Source organism: Centropristis striata, chromosome 15 (assembly GCF_030273125.1).
Source record: "Centropristis striata isolate RG_2023a ecotype Rhode Island chromosome 15, C.striata_1.0, whole genome shotgun sequence".
NCBI classification, from domain to species: Eukaryota; Metazoa; Chordata; class Actinopteri; order Perciformes; family Serranidae; genus Centropristis; species Centropristis striata.
Window position 1 is genome coordinate 35,436,693 of NC_081531.1, and position 23,152 is coordinate 35,459,844.

Below are 23,152 nucleotides of genomic sequence, written 5' to 3' on the forward strand. Positions count from 1 at the left end.
ATCATGGGTAATGAAAGTTTCCGTTGGGAAAAAAAAGTCCCAAACAAAGCTTAAAATTGTGATATTTCTATCAAAATCACTTCTCCATTAAAACAGAATAAATCAAATCAAATTTGTTAAATGTTGCGAGCCAATTTTCTTTCCCAATATTCAAGACACTTGTGGGCACTTTGAAAAGTGTTGTATATATAAATTCTGTTTAATTCCAATTCTAAAAAATTATCAGAGAAATTCAACTTTTTTATGCATGTCTTAATAACTGATATGACATTCTGGAATTATTCACACTTGTAGCCATGATTGCATTGACTCAATAGAGCTGCAGGACTTATAGATTTTATATACTGCAGTGAAATACAGGACCAAAAAACACCCTGAAACAGCTTGTTGGGGTTCAGAGGGTTAACAGAGACCTGATTTGACACATTATGTTGTTGTAGAGCAGTAGTTCTCAACCTTTTTGAGTCGCGACCCCCAATTTAATATGCATGTTGTCCGCGACCCCCGCTCACTGAACACAATCTCACACGCACAGTTCAGATCACAAAATGACCAAAAAAAAAGACACAAATTGACCACAAAATGAAAAAAAAGACACAAAATGAAAAAAAAAGACACAAAATGACCAAAAAAAGACACAAAATGAGTAAAAAAACCCCCACAAAATTACCAAAAAAGGACTGACCAAAAAGACAAAAACACAGAGCTGACTTCCAAAATGATTTGGCGACCCCCAGAAATCCTCTCGCGACCCCAATTGAGGTCGCGACCCCAAGGTTGAGAATAGCTGTTGTAGAGTACTCCTGCATTAGCCACACATACTACAGAGAATCTGACGTACTTCACTGCGTAGCACTGAAACAGGCTGTCTGGATACTCTGGCTGCAGCGGCTCCTGAGCCTCCACGGAGCCGAACCACCAGGCGTCATCAATGATGCTGCGAAACCTCATACCTGAGGACAGAATCAGACACAGGTAAAGGACAGCACACTGACAACAAGGAAAAATGTTTACCCTGAGGCCCCGTTTACACCAGGACGGTCTGAACAGAAGACGCAAAAGTGGCGTCACGTCTTCACTTTTTATTCCTCGTTTAGACGAGCGTTTTCAGGAGGAAATCTGCTGCATACGGTGACGCAAAAGTGTGTGAAATGTGATTGTATGCAGCCAGGCGGCATCACTTAAAGCCATAAGAGCATCTTTGGGCATGCAGAAGTTTTCACGCCACACATTTTCATCAGCTACTCCTTCCACAAAGTTCTCCTCCATCACTAGATCTCCCAGGTCTCGTTCACAGCCGTCTGGCTCCTCCCACCAATCGCTGCATCCAGAATGTGATGGAGGTAATTCCAGATCCTTCTCTGTTCACTAATACTATCTGTACATATCCTGGACATTTGGTGGAAAGACTCCTGTAAGTTTATTAGAGCTGCCAGAGCAGCTTGAAGGTCCCACCATGGAAATAATCCCACGTTTCTTTATTTCCTGTACTGGAGCATGTATGTGACGTAAACACATACGTGACGTGAGCAGATCAGATCAGAGTTTTGTGTCTTGTCAGTGTAGACGACACGCTACGGAGGAGAGGATTACACTTTTACACTTTGGAAGGTGGTTTCAGATTTTTGCGTCTTTAAGCCCCCAAAACGCCGTCACCGTTACACGAGGACGCTTGCGGGTAAAAATGACAAAATATTTTATCGGAAGTGCCTTTCGTTTAGACGGTGACTGTGTTTTTGGGGGTTTTTGTGAAAACTTCTGCATGCCCAAAGATGCTCTTATGGCTTTAAGTGATGCCGCCTGGCTGCATACAATCCAATTTCACACACTTTTGCGTCACCGTATGCAGCAGATTTCCTCCTGAAAACGCTCGTCTAAACGAGGAATAAAAAATAAAGACGCAACGCCACTTTTTGCGTCTTCTGTTCAGACCGTCACCATGGAAACGGAGCCTAAAGCTATTATAACTTTATATTACATCAGACCAAAGTGCCACTGCTTTTTCATGATTTGATATACGTTTGTAATATGGTTTTATTGTTCGATTATTATTATTTTTTGTGTGTAAATATAGATCTTTGGACAAATTTCAGAAAATATTCTGATAAAATGGGGAAATCAAATCAAGCATGAGTGGTAAACCTCACCTGGCTGCCAGTTGTGCTCTTTAGCTTCGTTGTAAAACTGCTGCAGCACCAGGAAGTCTATGACGTCAGGCATGTCATGATACCTTTAAAGTGGGGAATGAAACATCTTAAAATAAATGCTTCAACATGTATCATATTATATTGTGTACACTGAATATAAATGCTTACTTTAAGGAGAAAGACTCGTTTGTCATCTTCCCTGAGACTGGGTCCAAGAATGCCAGTTTTAAGCAGCAGAGGGTGGGAGGTCCCACTTCATATTTAATGCCAACCACCTTCACAGATTCCTGGTCCTAAAAAAATACCCCAAAACAGACTGTATGACCAACAGAACTTCACAAAAAGAAACAAAACAAAAACAAATAATGGCTTTACGTTTTTCGTTTTACTTTAATATGACGGTAAGTGTTTTTAACTGCTTTTTACATTAAATTGAAGGTTTTACCGTTAAAAAAAGAAGAAATTGCTTTAATTTTAAAGTCATTAATATTTTGAGTATTCTTTTTATTTTTACACAGAATTCACTGTAATTTAACATTCAAGAACATTAAGCAATTGAATAATCGTCAATGTCAGATTCCAACTTTTTGTATAAATCTTTTTATTGATCTATTTATTTTTAAATGGCATTTGCACATAGAAAGCAACAAGAAAACCCCTGTGAAATAATACAGTTAATTTCTGGAATATATATATATATATATATATATATATATATATATATATTCTTTTTTTTTTTTACAGTATAGCTCATTTAAGATGAAGTAAGATGAGTGATGATTAGTGTTTAATTCAGATTCAAGACCTGGACACTTGAACAGCTGTAGTGGGAATGGTGCCTTACCATCAGATGACCAGTTATAGAAAGTTACAACAACTGGCTGCTGTTTTAGGCTCTCCTGTTTAATGGAGCAGGTACACAATACTGGCTTTAAAATAAAACGGCGCCTCACCCTGAGGTCGAGTCGGTTCCACGGCTGTTTCTGAGGGTTGATGCTGTAGGCCTTGGCCCTGCGGACCGCCCGGACGTAGGCCTGGTGGCCTTGTTTGAAGTAGATGAGCTGGAGGAGGACAAGAGAACCATGATTAAAATCCATGAAGTATTAATATATTTTCCTGTTGGACATGAGAATGACACTCCTTACCTCATCTCCCATTTGTGGAACAAAAGGAGAGCGGTGTGGGATGGTCTCCATGATCCACGATGGTGGAAGCCACTCCTCCGCATCGAGGCCAGCCAGAGACGACGTTGGTTTCTATCAATATACAGTTGAAACAACATGTTTAATGTTTAAATCTGCTGGGATATCTTAGTTCCATGTAGATGTAGCATTAACAGTGATCCATGTCTGGATGCTTTCCCCCGGTCATCTGATGTCAGTGCAAGTAATATATATATATATATATTTTTTTAATACTTTATTGCAAGGCTTCTTACTTTCACAAACATAATCAGTCATTTCGTTTTCTTTACAATATTGTACCTTGCATTTTTTTCCCCCTTTTTTTCAAGGTATACACTACTGGTCAAAAGTTTTAGAACACACCAACTTTTCCAGAATTTAATTGAAAATTATGCAGTTTAATGTCTCAGTGTACTCTGAAATTAATGCACATTTGCAACATTTAAAATTCTTTATTGAGCATGATAGTGTTTTGAAAGTAAAAAAAAGATTCAAAATCACATTTTATGTTGGACTAAAGGACTAAAAAAAAGACACAAAATGACTAGACTAGACGACTAGAATGACTAGAGTTAAGTTGTTAACCCATTTCTTGTTCCCTGAAAAAGGCCTACTTGTATAATTCTGAAATGTACATTATTTTCCAGTTTTGGTTAAGCTTACCTTTTTTTATTTACCTCTGGCAGTTCACCACTTACCTTTGTACCCTTTCAAGCTGTTCATTTGACTTGAACTGCTTGAATTTCAATAAAAAACTGGAAAAATTGGGGTGTTCTAAAACTTTTGACCAGTAGTGTATGACATTATAACTTCTGCACAGATGACATTTTTGAGTTGTTCCCACTTCTAGCCATGATTGTGCTCATACCATAGAGCCAAATAGTGTATATATTGTAGTGAAATACAAGGCTACAGTGAGCAAAATATAAAAAAGAGCAAAAAACGCCCGAAAACGGCTTGTTGGGGTTCAGAGAAATTTCGCAGGAAATTTGGATTAGTTTTTTTACTGTGACTACAAGAGCTGTGTGTGATGTCAGCGTACCCGTTTGGTCTCTTTGGGCTTCTTCCTCTTCTCACTGTCCCTCTTCTTGGCCTCCTTTGCCTTGCCATCTCCTTCCTCGTCCTCAGAGCTGCTGTAACCTTTGGGCTGTACGGGCCTCCTGCTAGGTCGTTTTGGCGGCTGCAGGTTTATCCCAGCGTCGGCTGTCCAATCAGAATATTCACTGGAGGAGTCACTGAGAATGAGAGTTGTGTTGTTATTTTGTGGGACTTAACCCATAAGAACTCAGAGTCAGTTATCCTTAAAGGATGTGTTCTATAAGTGGACCACATAAAACACATTTCTGATGTTTTAAAAAAAAAAAAATGCTTTGTCAAAGAAATTCACCTGGAGCTGCTTTCACTCTGCCACTGAGTTTCACCATCAGAGGAGGCTTCACTTTGATCAGCCTCTGCTGCCACCTGGCAACAAAAACACAAAAAGCTCCTTCACTGTTATGAAGACAGTTCTCCAAAGCATCACGCCATGAGTATAAAGAGGGAGCATACGTTTCCATCACTGTCCGAGTCTATCTGGCTGTCAGAGTTACGTCGATTACTGGAAGTTCGACTCCTGCTCCCAGGACGGCGGACTTGAGCCGAGCGGGTCTGGTAGGCGTGGCGCTGCTGCTTCTTCTTGGTGGGTCGCAGCGAGCGCAGGCGTGTCGTCAGCAGGTCGCTCTGCAACAAGGTGGAAGGAGAGCGGAAAATAAGTGAAACAGGAATAAATTGTATTTTTAACGTTTGTAAAACAACTGTGAAGTGAAGCGGTGTACCTTCGGTGGGCCGGTTACTGGTTTCTTCTTCCTCTCTGCGTTGTACAGAGAACACTCCATGTCGCCTTTGGCTTGTCTGCACTCCACCAGAACTCTAACAAAAACGATCATTTCCATCAGGACATGTACACAAAAAATGAAAAAAAAAAATAGAACCTACTCTCTGTAGTGACCTAGCCTGGCTAACACCAGACTAATCACAAATGAGATCAAGTCTGGAAACCTGCCGTTCATTTCTCCGTAGAGGAGGCGTGGTTTACGATCCTCCAGAGCCGTTTATTGGACGCTTAGAATGTCTATTAAAGCGTCTGTAGGTAGCTCTTAGCCAATCAGATCAGTTATACCAGATGACGTAGTAGAGCAACAGAGATGGATGTTTGTTGTGTGTGTGTCTGTGAGAGAGTGTTGCTGCTGCTTTGCTTCTCCAGTTCTCGCTTTCTGCAAGATTATTTATTTTCACGCTTTATTCCCCCTCATGTCATTCAGCCACACACATCCACTGATTTTATGGGCAATAAACAAGCTGCTGCGGGTCTCTGGGGGCTCCGCTGTCCCCCGGCTCGTAGACAGATCACCGGCGTTACGGTAGCGGGGCTAGTAGCCGGGCTAGTAGCGGCTCTAGTAGCGGGGCTAGTAGCGGGGCTAGTAGCGGGGCTAGTAGCGGCTCTAGTAGCGGGGCTAGTAGCGGGGCTAGTAGCGGGGCTAGTAGCGAGGCTAGTAGCGGGGCTAGTAGGTAGATTAGTAGATTAGAGTTTTCCCAAATCCTGTCGGAAACAAGGCTAAAACATCCTTTTTCGTGGTGAAACAGGAGTGTAAAGTCAAACGTTGTTAATCTTTAAAATCAACTTTCGCTCTAAACTATTTAAAACACCATCTACAGCTAAAGAGAGTTTCACGTCTGCTGCAGCCATGTTGGATCCGTAAGAAAACTACAAAACTACAAGCTTCCGTCTGTCGAGTAGTACGCATCATCGTCTTGCCATCCCTCCCCGCTCTGTGATTGGATCCTAAAACAGGGCTAAGAAACGGCCCTGGTTTCCAGACTGCCTGGAGGTAGGAAATGAAATTCGAGCGCGCAAGGCAGTCTGGGTATACCCAGGCTAGTAGTGTCCTTGAATCTTATGCAATTCTCTCTTTCTGCCTCACCTGGATATCCCTTGTGGCACTTCACTGACCATCACTCTGTGGCTCCAGGCCAGCAGGTCCCTCTCGGTGGCCACTTGACTACGCAGAGCATTATGCTGCATCTGCCAAACTCCGTCCACCTGCCCACTCCTGCGTGGTTCAGCAGCCGGTTCAGAGACTTCCACCTCTGCTTCATCACCAGCTAAAAATACAAAAAGATTTATAATAATAATAACTTTATTTGTATAGCACCTTTTATACATAAAATGCAGCTTAAGGTGCTTCACAGTACGGCATTAAAAACAAAATAATACAAATAACAAAACAAATACAACAAAATAAAAACTCAAGATAAGGACATGACTAAAATATAGAAAGAGTAAACGACACAATTGAACGGCAGAAAAAGAAAAGCAGTAAAAATGGAAGTAGAAAATTTTGAAAAAACAAACTACACTAGGACTGCAAGCAGTACTAAAAAGTAAAAAGAAAAAGTAGGTTTGCGACATTTCGCGAATTTGCAAAAAAAAAAATAGTAGAATGTGCGATGAAGTATGTGGGAGTTATTAGCCAAACGCACTTTCCTTTATTATAGCACCACCTAGTGGTGTAAATTCAGGATGACAATAACATTTTTCGCCAGGTGTAACTTATATTTAAAATTTCATGAATTTTGGGGTATGTTCAGGCAGTGAAAAATGCGATCATTTGGGACAAAGAATAAAAATAAAGAATCATTCGAAATACAATCGGCAATCTAATTAGCTGAATGTTTTCTATGTCTTCTATTGATTTTTAAAAATATCGACAAAGCCACATATGTGATGTAGCTGGGCAGCATGTTAAAATAAGTTTCTCCACTCTTTCTGTGGACTACTTTAGGATTTAAATACTGTTCAAAAGACAACAAGTTTCTTGGGAAATATGGCATTTTTGGCGATAGGAGTTAGTGTACGAATATTTTCGGTGTCATTATCAAACAGTGGCAGGCCTAGCTACACTGTAGGCAATGAATGGGAAAAACTGAATGAGTCGTGGAAAAATGACAACCTCAGGAGTTCTCATTTTGTGTAAAGCAGCAAAAATGTTGTAGCAGTTAATTTCGAACATCTCACATCCTGCAATGTGACGTTCGTCGTATACAGTACAGGCCAAAAGTTTGGACACACCTTCTCATTCAATGCGTTTCCTTTATTTTCATGACTATTGACATTGTAGATTCATCAAAACTATTAATGAACACATGTGGAATTATGTACTTAACAAAAAAGTGTGAAATAACTGAAAACATGTCTTATATTCTAGTAAGCAAAGGGTGGTTACTTTGAGGAATCTAAAATACAAGACATGTTTTCAGTTATTTCACACTTTTTTTGTTGAGTACATAATTCCATGTGTTCATTCATAGTTTTGATGCCTTCAGTGAGAATCTACAATGTAAATAGTCATGAAAATAAAGAAAACGCATTGAATGAGAAGGTGTGTCCAAACTTTTGGCCTGAACTGTAAGCGCACATCACAATGTTGATGCTAAAACGATACACTGAGCAGCCCGACTGTTAAATTTGCTTACATAAAGTAAAACATACCCTCTTCAGCCGGCTCATCTGCAATCTGAAGTGCATCCTGCTCATTCTGCAACTGTCTGATAAGATTGTCCAATAGGCTTTCTCTGTTTTCTGCAGTTTGCTGGCCAAGAACCTGCTCAACCAACTCTCCATCACCTAGGCAGCAAAAAGGCAGATCACGGGTTAGTTATTCTTCCTACGATAAAACTGTGCAAGCATTCTGAATCATACAAGTAATGGAGTAATAAGGAAGCAGGTTTTGTACTGTTAGCCATGTATCCTAGCTGCGGTACTAGCTGATCCTCTTTGCAGTTCTCTCTTCCCGGCACCAGGCGCTGGTAGTGAGGAGGGTGAGGATTTCCATCAACGTCCACGAGGAAGGGTGGAGGCATGAGGTGAGGGGCTTGCTGCGTCTGCTCGTCCAGCACGTAGTTATTTGCGTCACGAATAAGAGGTCGGTAGTCCGTGTGGAAGAACATCTGGTCGGGAATCTGGAAGGAATCATCGTTGTTATAAGAGAGCTTCTTTGTGGTTATTAGCAGTCTTCTCTACAATATATCAGATCCCTTATGCAGTGGTGGAAAGTAACAAAGTACATTTACTCAAGTACTGTACTTAAGTACAATTTTGAGGTACTTGTACTTTACTTGAGTGTTTCTATTTTCTGTAAATTTATACTTCTACTTCACTACATTTTGAGGCAAATATTGTACTTTTTACTCCACTACATTTAGCTGACAGCTTTAGTTACTTTACAGGTCAAGATTCAACATAAAACATATGATCAATTTAAGGTGATTAGACTTTTTTATTTTATTAAATCTTATAACAGCATATTAAGTACTTAAATGAGCCATATCGTTACAAAATGAAAACCCTGCTTACATAAAATCATTAATACAAATAATGTAATACTATATTTAGAATATATAAAACAATCTGAGTGGGTCCATTCGGCACAACAAGTACTTTTACTTTTGATACTTTAAGTACACTTTGATGCTGATACTTTTGTACTTTTACTTCAGTAAGTTTTGAATGCAGGACTTTTACTTGTAGTGGAGTAATTTCATAGTGATGTATTAGTACTTTTACTTAAGTAAGGGATCTGAATACTTCTTCCACCACTGCCCTTATGTCACTTATATTTAGGTTTTATGTATAACCCATTGACGCCGGGAAAGCATTACCGCATTTCTACCATTAAAACCGGGAGCGCTGTTGCGTCACTCTACCATTAAGGCCGGGACAGCGGATATGTCATTTTGTAGTATTTGTATTTTTTTCCATCTATTTTCAGTCTCTTGGCCATTGAAATGCATCAGAATACATGTGGGAGTGTCACAATGCATCATGGGACTTTTCCAGAACTTTAAATCATGGAGGAAGACGACTATAGCGGAGGAGCTCAGCAGGAAGTGACGGAAGAGATCTGATGAAAACAGCGCCGATGATTTTATTGCTGATCCGAACTTTGAACCCTCGGAACCAATCGACCAGGATTTATGGATGAGGAATATGTTTTTAGGCGACATATTTTCACCGAAGAACAGACAGATTTGTGGCCATCTGGACATAATAATAATATTATTAATAATATATTAATAATAATAATAATAATAATAGGCTAATTGATTGTGATGATGATATAAGAAATCATGACTGTTTGTCTTATATTACTTTATGCGTCGTTGAGTACCCTGAAAAGCGCAATATATAAAATGTATTATTATTATTATGATAATTTTTTTTTTTTTTATTACAGTAGGGTAATGAGAACTATGTCTATTTCTTCCAGTGGTCATATCATGTTAGCATCTTGCTAATGGGCATGTATTAGTATTATGCATAGGATTTTTATTCAGTCAAATGTAACATTTGCTGAGTTTGTTGATTTTTTAAAAAACTTTATTGAAGGTTTGGACAAATAAACTCAACTTCGTATGAAAGCCACGGGTATAAGCTCTCAAATACTTGTTGAATTTCATTTTTATCTGCTACAGAGGCTGAAAAATATATTATTTAGTAGGTGTTGAATTTCCAGAAAAACTTCAGGTTTTAGCACAATCATTTGAAAATCGCCCATAGGGCATTGCATTCCAGGCATTTTTGTCCAGGCGCTTTAGGCCTTAATGGGTTAAAGAACAGTGTGTTCCTTAAAAAAAAGGAAATGATAGCTTTTTTAAAAGAAAACATATTTTAACAAACAGTTCTGTGCAGCTACCTTCTCATATGGTCTGCTGCAGCCGAAGCCAAAGACGAGCAAATGGCCGTGGGAGTCAGTGCAGGCGAAATGCTGCCCATCAGTTGAAAACTTGCAGTCAAAAATAGCACCGTGGCCTTGCCCTTCAATCTGGAAACAAATATTTTGATATGAACTTGATGATAGCGTGATGAAAACACAGCTGGTGGGCGTTTCTGGTTGTTAATCAATTACCATGTTGAAGAAGTTGCGGATCTTGGCTCCTTTGGTCAGGTCCCACATGTAAATGTTGCCATCGTGACCGGCAGATAGCATGATGCGGGAGTCAAATGGGTGAGCCTCCAGCACAAACACCTCATCATCATGACCCTGGAACAGAGTGAGCACAAAAACTTCAGTTTTTGTAAAACAGCCGTTTTACTCTATCCTGGCTAACACCAGACTAATCTCACATGACATCTGGTCTGGGAACCAGCCGTTCATTTCTCCGTAGAGGAGGCGTGGTTTACGATCCTCCGGAGCCGTTTATTGGGCGCTAAGAATGTCTATCAAAGCGTCTGTAGGTAGCTCTTAGCCAATCAGATCAGTTATACCAGATGACGTAGTAGAGCGACAGAAATGGATGTTTGTTGTGTGTGTGTCTGTGAGAGAGTGTTGCTGCTGCTTTGCTTCTCCAGTTCTCGCTTTCTGCAAAATTATTTATTTTCCCGCTTTATTCCCCCTCATGTCATTCAGCCACACACATCCACTGATTTTATGGGCAATAAACAAGCTGCTGCGGGCCTCTCGGCGGCCCCGCTGTCCCCGGCTCGTAGCCAGATCACCAGTGTTACGGTAGCGGGGCTAATAGCTACCGCTAACGCCGTAACGGTAGCGTAGCGCTACCGCTATTAGCCCCGGTACCGTAACGCCGGTGATCTCGCTACGAGCCGGGAGACAGCGGGGCCGCTTTTGCTCTAAACCAGGGGTCTCAAAGTCAAATTACCTGGGGGCCGCTGGAGGCAGTATCAAAATGACCAAAAAAAAGACACAAAATTACTAAAAAAATTTTTTTTTAAAAAGACACAAAATTACCAAAAAAGCCCACAAAATCACAAAAAAGACACAAAATTACTTAGAAAAGACACAAAATGACAAAAAATACACTTAATTAGCAAAAAAGACACACAATTATTTTTAAAAAAGACACAAAATGACCAAAAGAGACACAAAATGACAGAAAAATAACTAAATTACTTAAAAAAGAAACAAAAAGGACACAAAATTATTTTAAAATGACACAAAATGAGACAAAAAATGACCAAAAGACACAAAATTACTAAAAAAAGACACAAAATTACCCCAAAAAAGACACAATTATTAAAAAACGACACACAATTATTAAAAAAAGACACAAAATTACCTAAAAAACGTAACCAAAGGGACCTTCCACACACAACACGGTAAAGTGCCATTCATTTAAAACTCACATTAAACTTTCATATCAAGGTGAGGGCCACAAAATATCGCCACGAGGGCCGCAATTGCCTCGCGGGCCGCGAGTTTGAGACCCCTGCTCTAAACTATTTAAAACACAGTCTACACTGCCCTACAAAGTCTAACTGCAGTAACTACGCAAAAGGTAAAACTGAGAAAAACTGCTTTAAAGTTTTTTAACTTGTTTTAACTGGCCAGCCAAATGGGTCATAGGTAGATAAGTGATATGACACTTATTTCTACATGTATTAATGATGTCATTTTTATGCTCAAAAATCATGATGATTTATTTGACCTTTGACCCCAAAAATGTAGTTACTGCATTGCTATAAAAGGTATTTTAGACTTAATATTACAAAGAAATGTTATATTTTAGTCTTAATATAATTTTATCTCACTTTTTTACTTCATCACTATCTAGATAATAATTGCCTTTCAAACAAACTTATTATTTATTATTTTATGTTTAAATTAGTATATATATCCAAATCAGACCATGGTAAGTTACAATTACTGCTTGGTTTTGAGTTAGATTTTGTGGTTTTTAAATAATTATCTCTCTGAAATGAAGCAAAATTGAAATCTAAAACTTTTTCACAAGATAAAACAGACATCAAGGAGTTCATTTTTAGTTATAACTCAATTTTGACCAAAAATGTAGTTACTGCAGTTAGACTTTGTAGGGCAGTACAGCTAAAGAGTGTTTCGCGTCTGCAGCAGCCATGTTGGATCAGTAAGAAAACTACAAGCTTCCGTCTGCCGAGTAGTACGCGCCATCGTCTTGCCGTCCCTCCCCGCTCTGTGATTGGATCCCTAAAACAGGGCTAAGAAACCTCTCTGGTTTCCAGACCCTTTAGCAGTTCAAAATTAAATCGAGCGTGCAAGGCAGTCTGGGTATACCCAGGCTAGTTTTACTCCTTGTTGCACAGTAGAAATAGCAGCTTCAAACACTTACAGATAAAACGTGCAGCAGCTGCCCAGAGGTTGTGCTCCACACTTTGAGCAGGTAGTTTGACACTGCCGTGATGACCGTCCTATCTGCACGGTCCCAGGCCACCATGGTCACCACCAGCTTGGTTTTATCATCCCCGTTGGCGACAGTACTCCTGGACAAAAACACCCCATCAGATATGGAACACTTAGCGGTTTAAGGAGACAGAGAAGGCATCATGAAACTCAAAGTTTCGCTTGTTACGTTGACATTTGTAAATTAACATTTGAATGCTGCGCTAAGGTTGTGTGATTGGATAAATATCTCGGCTCACCAGCTGTTTTGCTGTTTTTTTTTACACTTTAATGATCAGCCTCTTAGACAAAAAGCTTCCAGCTGAGTAGTAGGAAAAACAGCATGTAAAGGAGCATATTTTTACATCCAACTCTGTGTATTAACCCATTGAGGCCTGAAAAACCGCTGGGCGATTTTAAAATAAGCCTCTAATTTTCTGGAAAAATTCTGGAAAAAAAAAGTGTGAACTCTTCTACTAAATAAAAGATTTTTCAGCCTCTGTAGCAGATAGAAATGTAATTCAAAAAGTATTTGAGAGCTTATACAAAATACTACAAAACGACGTAAACGCTTTCCAGGCTTCAATGGGTTAAAGGTTAATTTTGACCAAACCAACACTGTTTTAGTGAGTTTCATATTGTTGCTTTCAAAATTGAATGAAATATGTTTTAAAAATTTGATGACAGACATTTAAAACTACATACTAATCTCAAAAAAGCTTCAAATGTAGACAAAAAATGACACTCTGTAAAGGCGTATCTGTAACACTGCTGACTTTCTTACCCAGGCAGCCTGGTAGCGATATCTAAAGTGACGCTCTTCCACTCTTGCTGCTGGTAATGCCAGATCCTGGCTGTGCCATCGCGACTGCCACTCACAAACCTTAAGCTGGATACACACACAATGTCAGAGGCTCGACAACCACACACACACACACACAGAATAAAAACTGTTAAAGTGTTTGATCACAGGAATCACACTCACCTGTCACTGTTATTGCTAAACTGGACGACTACAACTTTATCCTGAAAATAGGAAAAGAAGTCGTACATTTCTGTTACAGACACCCAGTTTAAGTTAAACACACTGGAAGAGAAATAACACACTCGAGATTACAAGGTCAGGAGAAAAATACATATTTCGAATAATGTTGGTGGCGGCTAAAAAGGCCATCACCAGAAAATGGCTAAAAACAGATGCACCAAAAATAGAGGATTGGGTCGAGGTAATGCTGGATATATATAGAATGGAGAAGCTGACTTTCTCAACTACACTAAAAACAGATACTTTTATAATATACTGGAAAAACTGGGTTGGTTTTGTGTCTCCATTGAGAGCAGACTTTGTGCAGTAAGGGCACGGTGTATTGTAGATTATTGACCCCCTTGTATTGGTTCAGGCTACAAACTTGTTCATTGTTCATATGTTTATTTGATATGTTTACCCTCAGACGGGAGAAAAAGGGACGATGCAAGAGAGGTATGAAAATAAGGAGAGTAGTGGAAAAAGGTTTCATTTTACTTCTACTGTAACTTTACTTGATAATTTGTGTCAAACTATGTCTCTGCTCCGTGGTGGGGAAGTATGTGAATATTCTACTAATGTTGGAAAATTGTACAGCACATGTAAAATGTCGTTGGAATGTTGATATGTGGAATCAATAAAAAAGATAATAAAAAAAATAATAATAATAATAATAATAATAGGACTACTGTTAAAAAAATAAAAATAATTGTCTACATATGAAAGGTGCAGTTTCATATAAGAATTATATATATTGTATAATGAATTTTAGGGGAATTCCTCTAGAAAACAACACAAATAACTACTATAAAATAATCTAAACAGTCAAAAAAAAAAAAAAAAAAAAGAAATAACACACTCAGATGTGTCTTGTTTCTTACCGTGTGTGCGTCCATCTCAGAGACTTTCACAGGTGTTTCACCACCCAGGTAGTAGACTCTGATCAAATGATCCGTACCACCGGTAGCCATGAACATACCACCTGTTGACAGGAGAAAGAGACTGAAGTGACCAGAACCCATCCAGTCTACAAGTTTAGTCTGGTTTCTATTATGATGCAATGTATTTACATCTTTTATCTCACTGGGATGTGCAGTATTTTTGTTTGTATGTAATTTATTCTGTGTCTTGTCTGTATTGGTACACTACCGGTCAAAAGTTTTAGAACACCCCAATTTTTCCAGTTTTTTATTGAAAATCAACCAGTTCAAGTCAAATGAACAGCTTGAAAGGGTACAAAGGTAAGTGGTGAACTGCCAGAGGTAAATAAAAAAAGGTAAGCTTAACCAAAACTGAAAAATAATGTACATTTCAGAATTATACAAGTAGGCCTTTTTCAGGGAACAAGAAATGGGTTAACAACTTAACTCTATGGAGTCTTGGGCTATTTTGTCCATTTTTGAATTCTTTTCATGTCTTTTTTTGTCATTTTGTGTCTTTTTTTGTCATTTTGTGTCTTTTTTGGTCATTTTGTGTCTTTTTTTGGTCATTTTGTGTCTTTTTTTAGTCCTTTAGTCCAACATAAAATGTGATTTTGAATCTTTTTTTTTACTTTCAAAACACTATCATGCTCAATAAAGAATGTTAAATGTTGCAAATGTGCATTCATTTCAGAGTACACTGAGACATTAAACTGCATCATTTTCAATTAAATTCTGGAAAAGTTGGTGTGTTCTAAAACTTTTGACCAGTAGTGTATATCAAAACATTTCCCAATGGGCAATAGTTTTTTTTTTTTATTTAAAATGTTCTCAAAACATCAATTCATTCATAATAGATACAACATAATTATAACTATTTGTCATGACATTGTCACACTGAGAATCTCTGTTCTTTTGACGTTGATGCATAAAAATACAGTTGACATTACACATTACACTTTTCAAGACGTGTCTTGAAACACTGAGCGTGTCCTGAACAAGCAGGACAGATATCCATTACTTATTCTACTAGCAGGTAGCAAGAAAAACAATAACCAGGAAATGGTTGAGCCAAGAATCTCCGACAATTCCTGAATGGATTGAAATAGTGAAGGAAATTTATAACATGGAACAACTGACTTATTGGAAGAAATGGAATCTTATCTGAATGTGACTGTTTCAAAGATAATCATGGGTAAAATAGGACTCGCAGTACTTAGTATACTCCGTCCGTTTTTATTTTTATATGATGTCAAGCATTCCATTCTTGACCCTGTTTGTTTGTTGTGTTTATGTAGAAAAAAAAAAAAAAAAACACAGAGAAAAAAAAACACTGAACCTGTCTCGTTTACCATGCTTTGTGGATGTGACTTTTTTTGCCTCGCCAATACTGCATTTTATTTATCTACTTAAGTTTATTGACAGGATTTATTTTAATTGGAATATAATTTCAAGCCTGTTTATCAACTGATTTTAATCTCAAGAAAAAGGGATAATATTTCATTTCTCTGAGACATAAAAATCTTCACATTGACCCTGGTTGTCTGGGTTTGCTTCTCTGCTCACAGCAGCTTAGGACAACGCATCTAGGAAGTGAAATGTTGCCAGACAAGGAGAAATACTTACCACTACTGAAGGAGGAAGTGGAGACCTGGACTCCTGGACGTGACCGCTCAACAAACTTGACTGGTTGATCGCTGAGAAAAGCAGTGAAAACACAAAAGCTGTAGTTATTCCCGTGAAAAAGAGAAACTTCATTAGAGCTAGAAATGGTAGAGCTAATAAAGCTTCAACAGGTATTTCAAACACTTACTGGAATTTCATGGTGGGCGCGTGCCATTTCCAGAAACAAACCATGCCGTCTGCACCAGTGGAGGCCAGGTACCGCATCGTCCCTTTCACAGCAGGACAAAACTTAGGGGATAGAAAGTCGGTGTTAGATAGATAGATAGATAGATAGACTTTATTTATCCCAAGCTGGGAAATTACAGTGTAGCAGCAGCATTACACACAGAGACAATGACAACACAATTAAGTAAAAAGAACAACCTAGGCATACTTCAAGCAATAAAATATAAAAATACAATAAAATATAAAGTGTCTAAAGAAGGAGTAGAATAGAATTCCAGTGCAGAATAAATATGAATATACAGTATAAAAATGTTGGTGCTATGAAACAAATAAGGTGCAATGAACAGTGTGCATAAAAACACATAAAGTGCATAACTGGTACTGGTAATAGTAACTGGTGAGGAGTAATCAGCATTTAACACGATACGATTACAAAACCAACACAGAGCCTGTATATATTGTGCAGAAAAGAGCTATTAGAATAGTTAGTAACGCTGACTACAGCCAACAAACCAACTCTTTATCAGGTTGGAAACGCTCAAATTTAGAGACTTAGTTGATTTTAAAATATCACAGTTTATGTTTAAAGTAATTCATCAAAAAGTTCCACAAAGTGTTCAGGGGTTGTTTCAGGTCAGAGTAAGAACACATGCCCGGAGAGGTATATGTGTACTAAAAACACCTGATAAGGACCAATTCAAAGTATTACTGCATTACAAGTAAAGGAGTGAGAATATGGAACAACTGCAGCCATGAAATGAAATCATGCACAACAATTGTTAAGTTAAAAAGGCTTATTATGAAAAATGATATGCTAAAAAAGTACAGCTCGCAAGCTGGATGAGGACGTTCTTGTAACTGCCTTCAGTGTTTTGATTTGTTTGTTGTTTTTTTGTTTTCTTTGCGGGAGTAATAGAAATTCTCAGATCTAAGGTGTTTGATATACTATGGTTGACTAATAAGAAAATAAGTAAATAAATAATGATAATAATAATAATAATAAATATTTATTTGACATTAAGTGTCTATATATAGAGATATAATTTCTTATTTTAGAAGTGTTGAGTATCAGGGTTTAGGCCTAGAGAAGTATTTTATACTTCAGCCTACTCCCTTTTTTTTCGAACCAAAATGATATGAGGAAATGCATATTGAATATTAAGTTAACTGGTTCTTATTTCTATCTTATTACTTAGACGGGGCAGATGCATGTATATGTATAGGGCTTTATATACTGTATGTGTGTAAATGTTTATGTTTAATCTGTTTAATGGTGTCTATGTGAGTATGTGTATGAATATGTATATGCATCTAGCCTGCGCTGTTGTAGTTTATGTTGTTTATTTTTTTTCCGGTTCGAAAAGAAGAATTAATAAATTAAAAAAAGGAAAAAAAAGGAAAAATACAAGAGTTGACATTGTGCAAAACAAGCACGGATCATCTTTAGCATCACATTAACCATGATTGTCATTTCTTCAAAATACATCAGTCTCACCTGGATGGATGTGATGGAGGCACCATGGGCCTGTAGAACAGTGATGGGTGCACAGGTACGCAGGCACCAAAGTCTGATGGTTTTGTCACAGCTTGCAGAGGCGATGAGGCTGTTCTCATGGTTGACGGCCATGTCACAGATCTCTGCTGAGTGGCCGCGGAGTGTTGCCAAGAGCCGGCCGTCATCTGTAGCCCAGATTTTCACCAGGCAGTCATCAGAACCCTAAAACACAGACACCATGGGAAACAAATAAATAAGACAGTCTCACTGGGAACAAGCTTTTACTGGAGAGTGTAAATCATCACTAAAATTGTTAACAAACAGAGTAATTTGTGTCTAACTGTGGACTCTTTCCACATAAAGGTAATTTGTTTGTGACAATCAAAAGTGAAACTACCTCATATCTGACAAAAACATACAATGTGTATTATCCCAATGATATTTCTTTTTTTTAATTTTATCTTTATTGAGGCCAACAGGTTACATACAACATAGGATATTTTCCCTTCTTAAAAAAACAAAACATAATTTATCTTATATGTACAGGTTCCTGATACATAGGAAAAGCAAAAAAAGGAAAACAAAACTAAATCATAGAAAAGATAACCATCAGGATTTTCATTCTGTATCCATAGATATACATCAACATCAGTTTTCTTCCCAGGCCCAATTTTTTAACATTTTTATGTATTAACATTATGAACAGTTCGAACATAAGAGGGAGTTTCACTTTAATTCTCTGAAAGAAAATAAATAAAGAAAAAGGGACATGCATACACATAGATAATTACAACAAGACAAAAACAAAAAATCCAATGATATTTCTTAAACCTTTACCTCAAAAAAAAATTATTTTCACATGTCTAGCAGTGCATAAATCTGGAAAAACCCTGTGTTGATGGAGTAATGCTCCATTTGCATTTGCATCTTTTTGCAAATAATTTTTTTAAGGACTCTCACAGCTAGAGACACTACAGATAAAGTTTTGTTGCAATAATCATCTGAACCAAAAACCGACACTTACCGTAAATATCCGACGGCCGGTGCGGTCAAAGGCTACACAGTAGACTGAAGAAAGGTGGCCAAGAATACGTTTGTGTATCTTCATGTGTTGGTAGGAGGAAGACGGCAGGGTCTGGCCAAAGCGAGCTGTGCCTGTGGTCCGGCGAGCACCCATGATGGACACTTGACATCAAACAAACAAGAACAATGAGTGGAGGCTACACACTGCGAAAGTAGACTTAAATTATCTCAGGGCTCTCGTTCCTCTAGGTCAGCAGTTCTCAACCTTTTTGAGTTGCGACCCCCAATTTAACATGCATGTTGTCCGTGACCCCCGCTCACTGAACAGAATCTCACACGCACAGTTCAGATCACCCAAAAAAGAAACAAAATGATCAAAAAAAGACACAAATTGACCCAAAAAAGGAAACAAAATGACCAAAAAAGACACAAATTGACCACAAAATGATCAAAAAAGACCCAAAATGACAAAAAAAAGACACAAAATGACTAGAAAAAACACAAAATGACCAAAAAAGACACAAATTGACCACAAAAAATGATCAAAAAAGACACAAAATGACACAAAATGACTAGAAAAGACACAAAATGACCAAAAAAAGACAAAAAAATGACTAAAAAAAAGAAACAAAATGACTAAAAAAAAGACACAAAATGACCAAAAAAGGAAACAAAATGACCAAAAAACACACAAAATGACCACAAAATGATAAAAGAAAAAGACACAAAATGACCAAATAACAGACAAAATGACAAAAAAAAAAGACATTAAGTGACCAAAAAGACTAAAACACATTAACACATAAACACTTTAACACAGTGGAGACAGAGCTGACTTCCAAAATGATTTGGCGACCCCCAGAAATCATCTCGGTCCCGACCCCAAGGTTGAGAATAGCTGCTCTAGGTGGGTATACATTTAAAAAAAAAGAAAAAAGTTTCACACACCAACATTGGGAGGATGTCCATTGCTGACTGGAGGTTCTGGTGGACGTCCTCTGTGGAGTGCAGCAACAGCTGAGCCACTGCATACTTTGTGGCTACAACCTAAATTAGACAGGTAGTGACTTAAAACACATATTGTAAACAAAGTGATAGACATGATAACTGATTTGGAACCAGATCTATGGTCAACAAACCACAAACACAATAACACGGTAACAGTACTTATATGTGAACTGTTCATAAATATAAAGAAAAGGTGAGTGAGAGAGAAATGCTCACTTTTGGTGGTACGAAGCAAGGACTGTCTTCCCAGCCCCAGAAGAGTCTGGACTCCAGGGACACTAGGTGGGATCTCCTTCTCTATAAGCGGACCTATCCGCTGGCAAACATGGAGCAGATAGTCTGCAGGAATGTGCTGGTTCAAAATCACCTACAGGAGTCACAGACATTACAAAGTAATACAATGAATACATATATAATAAATCATTATTAATCATGACATTAGTGGCCATTTTCTGCAAAGGCAAAACAGGCATTATCGTCTAAATTTGAACTTTCCGACTACACAGAACAGGACAGAAGAGGTTGCAAGTAGAGGTTGTAAAATGCAAATAGTTCAATACACATAGCATGTGGAGACTACATTTCTTTTTTCCAATATTCATGAAACTTGGAAAAAAATTTTTTACAATGCATGTCATAAACTGTAACTGTGTTATATTTCTTAGAATACATTATTGAGCTGTTTCTAACTTTTAGCCATGATTGTAAGTGTATATGATAGTAAGTGTATATGTGGTGAATATGGCATAGCTTGTCTACCTGCACTCTTCAATTAATTTGTAATCGATTTGTTTGATTTTCTGTGTTTTTTGTTGTTGTTGTTGTTGTTTTAAACTGTAATTATGTGTATTGTGAAGCACATTGAGTCTGCCTTGTGCATGAAATGCGCTCTATAAATAAAGTTGAATTGAATTGAATTGAATTGATTGTGCTGATTCCATCAATATGCAGGACATACAAGTGAAATAGAAGGCCACAGTGAATATTAAGTTAAAAAAAGGAAGCAAAACGACTTTAGATTCAGAGGGTTAAACAGTTTTAATTAAAACAGCTGTGTGCCAACACATAGGCTTCAATATCAACTTCCTGAAAAAATACTTAACTTACTGTTTGTACTTGCTCATTATTTGTTGCATGGTTTTGTAATGTAGCTAGATAGAAAAACAATCAAGAGAGAGGGAGGGAGAGGACACGAAAGAGGAGGGGCAGAGAAGCTCACAGCCAATCAGAAGAGTCTTTTACGACTTTCCGGTTCGCTCGCAAATAGAACTGTCATTTGATTGGCTCCTTCACAAGACTGACAGCTCTCTATATCCGTCTAAGCCAATCACTGCCTGCCCTCGTCTCTAGTCTCCGCCTACTAGCCCACACAATAGCAAATATAGTTATTTACCGACGGGCCTAATAATAAATGTTTAATATGTTCAAATAAACATAAACACATTACCAACGCGTCTATTCTGTGCGGTTGATATAGTTTATATTATACACATTCACTACGGGGCGACTGAACAGAAAAACAGAAGTTATGCGATTCATATCATTAAAAAAGTTAATTATGACAATTGACACTCACCCAGTCTTGGAAGGTCCGTTTGTATTTCTTTCCGTCCCAACTCCATCGTTCAGGGACCAACTAAAGTTAAAAAAAACAAGCCGTTAGAGATGGCAACAAAATTGCCAGTGTCGCCGCGGCTCGGCAACACGCTCCTTTATCCGACAACAGCAACAGAAATACTGAAAAGTTGCCCCCAAAAAGCGGACAGATAGGCATCACTACGGAAACCACACAGGAGAATAAAGAGAGAAAGGTCCAGCTGAACCTACCTCATACTGCTCCAGCTCCTCCACCAGAACCTAACAACACACACACAGTTAGCATTAGCTGCTAGCATTAGCTACTTATCTACACCGTTTATAACCAGTTAATGTCGAGCTTATAACAGGTTGTTACCTGTGCTGCTTTTTTACAAGGTCCAGACTGCAGAAATCTGGCAATGAGGTAATACAGTTCTGAGAAGAAAAACACATGTGTTAGCTTATCTGATGTTGCTAATGAGCCAAGCTAACGTTAGCTACCAAGCTAACGTTAGCTAGCTTCGGTTGGTTTAGCGCGCTAGCAGACACACAAACTGTGTGATTGCAAAAATGTTTTGTGGTGGATCAAAAGGGACACCCAGCACTCACCAGCTTCCGTTTGGGAACACTGTTCTCCTGCCATCACTTGGTAAGACAGGCGGCATTAAGACAAACTGATGTTTTAGCTTGCTCGTTAGCCGCCGGCTAGCTAGCAGTAGCTAGGTGTGTGTAGCTAAAACAGGCTGGTGAATGGCCTCCTCCTTTCTCAAGTTGTTCCCTGACCACCTGGTGCTTTGTGTTAGCGCCCTCCAGTGAAACAGGGGAATAACTGGTTTGTTTGTTTTCTATTAAATGGATAGATATTAAAAATGTACAACAACTGAAATCATTAACCCTATTAAGCCAAGTGTATCATATTAGATACAGTTATTTTTGAGACCTCTACATCATCAAAAACCTGATGTATACATGTGTTGAAGATAAACAAACTGAGCAACAAAATGCACAAAAAGACCTGATGTATCAAATATGATACAAATTAGAATTCATATATGCAATTTATTTATTTCTTAAAATTCGTCAGCAGGTTAATAAGCACTCAGTTTTTACAAAAATTGAATTTTCTGGCAATTATTTCATGGTTCAGGCTTTAAAGGGTTAAGCTGTGTTGTCAAAACTACATCTGAAATTCTACTTCGTGAGAATCTTTTCTATGATTGTACTTGTTACTTTAAAAAACATTTAATAACAATCCATTCATTCTAGAAAGACGTCACTGTAAAAAATATCTCTCATAAGTCAAGTGCACTGTGAAATGTTATTGAATGATATGACAACATTCAATTAATCTAAACTATAGAAGGTCCATAATGTTCAATTCCTCATACATCATAACCACAGGGCTCACTCTCTTAGATAAGATCTGGGAATGTTGCAGGGGTTGTTTGGTTCCTGCTGTTAAGCTTGGAAATGTATGATTTACCACTTTACAATATAACCTGCAGCTTTCTTTGCAGCCACAAAGGTCAAGAAGGTCGCTTTCAAAATCAAACCCAGATGTTCGTGACAGTGTCCAAATACTGCCCCTATAATCAAAACAGGAATGCAGAACAGAAAATGGTCAACAGAAAAACATTTTTGTTATCTGTCTATGTGTCCACATATGTAAAAATGGATAAAAATTTAAACTAGTTTACCTTGATTACTTGTGCATGTGTATATGCCAGGAAA

General features: G+C 38.0%; 1 protein-coding gene across 1 annotated transcript in view; it reads right to left on the reverse strand.

Moving 5' to 3' along the window:
* Positions 1-22,271, reverse strand: part of brwd3 (bromodomain and WD repeat domain containing 3) — a 37,292-nt gene extending 15,021 nt beyond the window's left edge. The window contains exons 1-28 of the mRNA XM_059351894.1: positions 22,031-22,271; positions 21,798-21,856; positions 21,671-21,700; positions 21,420-21,479; positions 20,060-20,210; positions 19,784-19,882; positions 18,837-18,997; positions 17,813-18,034; positions 16,280-16,380; positions 16,093-16,163; positions 14,428-14,528; positions 13,508-13,548; positions 13,307-13,411; positions 12,473-12,623; positions 10,276-10,410; positions 10,063-10,191; positions 8,104-8,329; positions 7,860-7,994; positions 6,292-6,472; positions 5,146-5,239; positions 4,880-5,050; positions 4,719-4,792; positions 4,374-4,566; positions 3,293-3,403; positions 3,101-3,208; positions 2,316-2,440; positions 2,148-2,230; positions 842-953 (exon numbers count right to left, since the gene is read on the reverse strand). Of these exons, the coding sequence (XP_059207877.1) occupies positions 842-953; positions 2,148-2,230; positions 2,316-2,440; positions 3,101-3,208; positions 3,293-3,403; positions 4,374-4,566; positions 4,719-4,792; positions 4,880-5,050; positions 5,146-5,239; positions 6,292-6,472; positions 7,860-7,994; positions 8,104-8,329; positions 10,063-10,191; positions 10,276-10,410; positions 12,473-12,623; positions 13,307-13,411; positions 13,508-13,548; positions 14,428-14,528; positions 16,093-16,163; positions 16,280-16,380; positions 17,813-18,034; positions 18,837-18,997; positions 19,784-19,882; positions 20,060-20,210; positions 21,420-21,479; positions 21,671-21,700; positions 21,798-21,856; positions 22,031-22,064 (3,263 nt within the window). The 5' untranslated portion in view covers positions 22,065-22,271. The remainder of the gene's footprint in view (positions 1-841; positions 954-2,147; positions 2,231-2,315; positions 2,441-3,100; positions 3,209-3,292; positions 3,404-4,373; positions 4,567-4,718; positions 4,793-4,879; positions 5,051-5,145; positions 5,240-6,291; positions 6,473-7,859; positions 7,995-8,103; positions 8,330-10,062; positions 10,192-10,275; positions 10,411-12,472; positions 12,624-13,306; positions 13,412-13,507; positions 13,549-14,427; positions 14,529-16,092; positions 16,164-16,279; positions 16,381-17,812; positions 18,035-18,836; positions 18,998-19,783; positions 19,883-20,059; positions 20,211-21,419; positions 21,480-21,670; positions 21,701-21,797; positions 21,857-22,030) is intronic.
* Between the last annotated feature and the right edge of the window lie 881 nt (positions 22,272-23,152).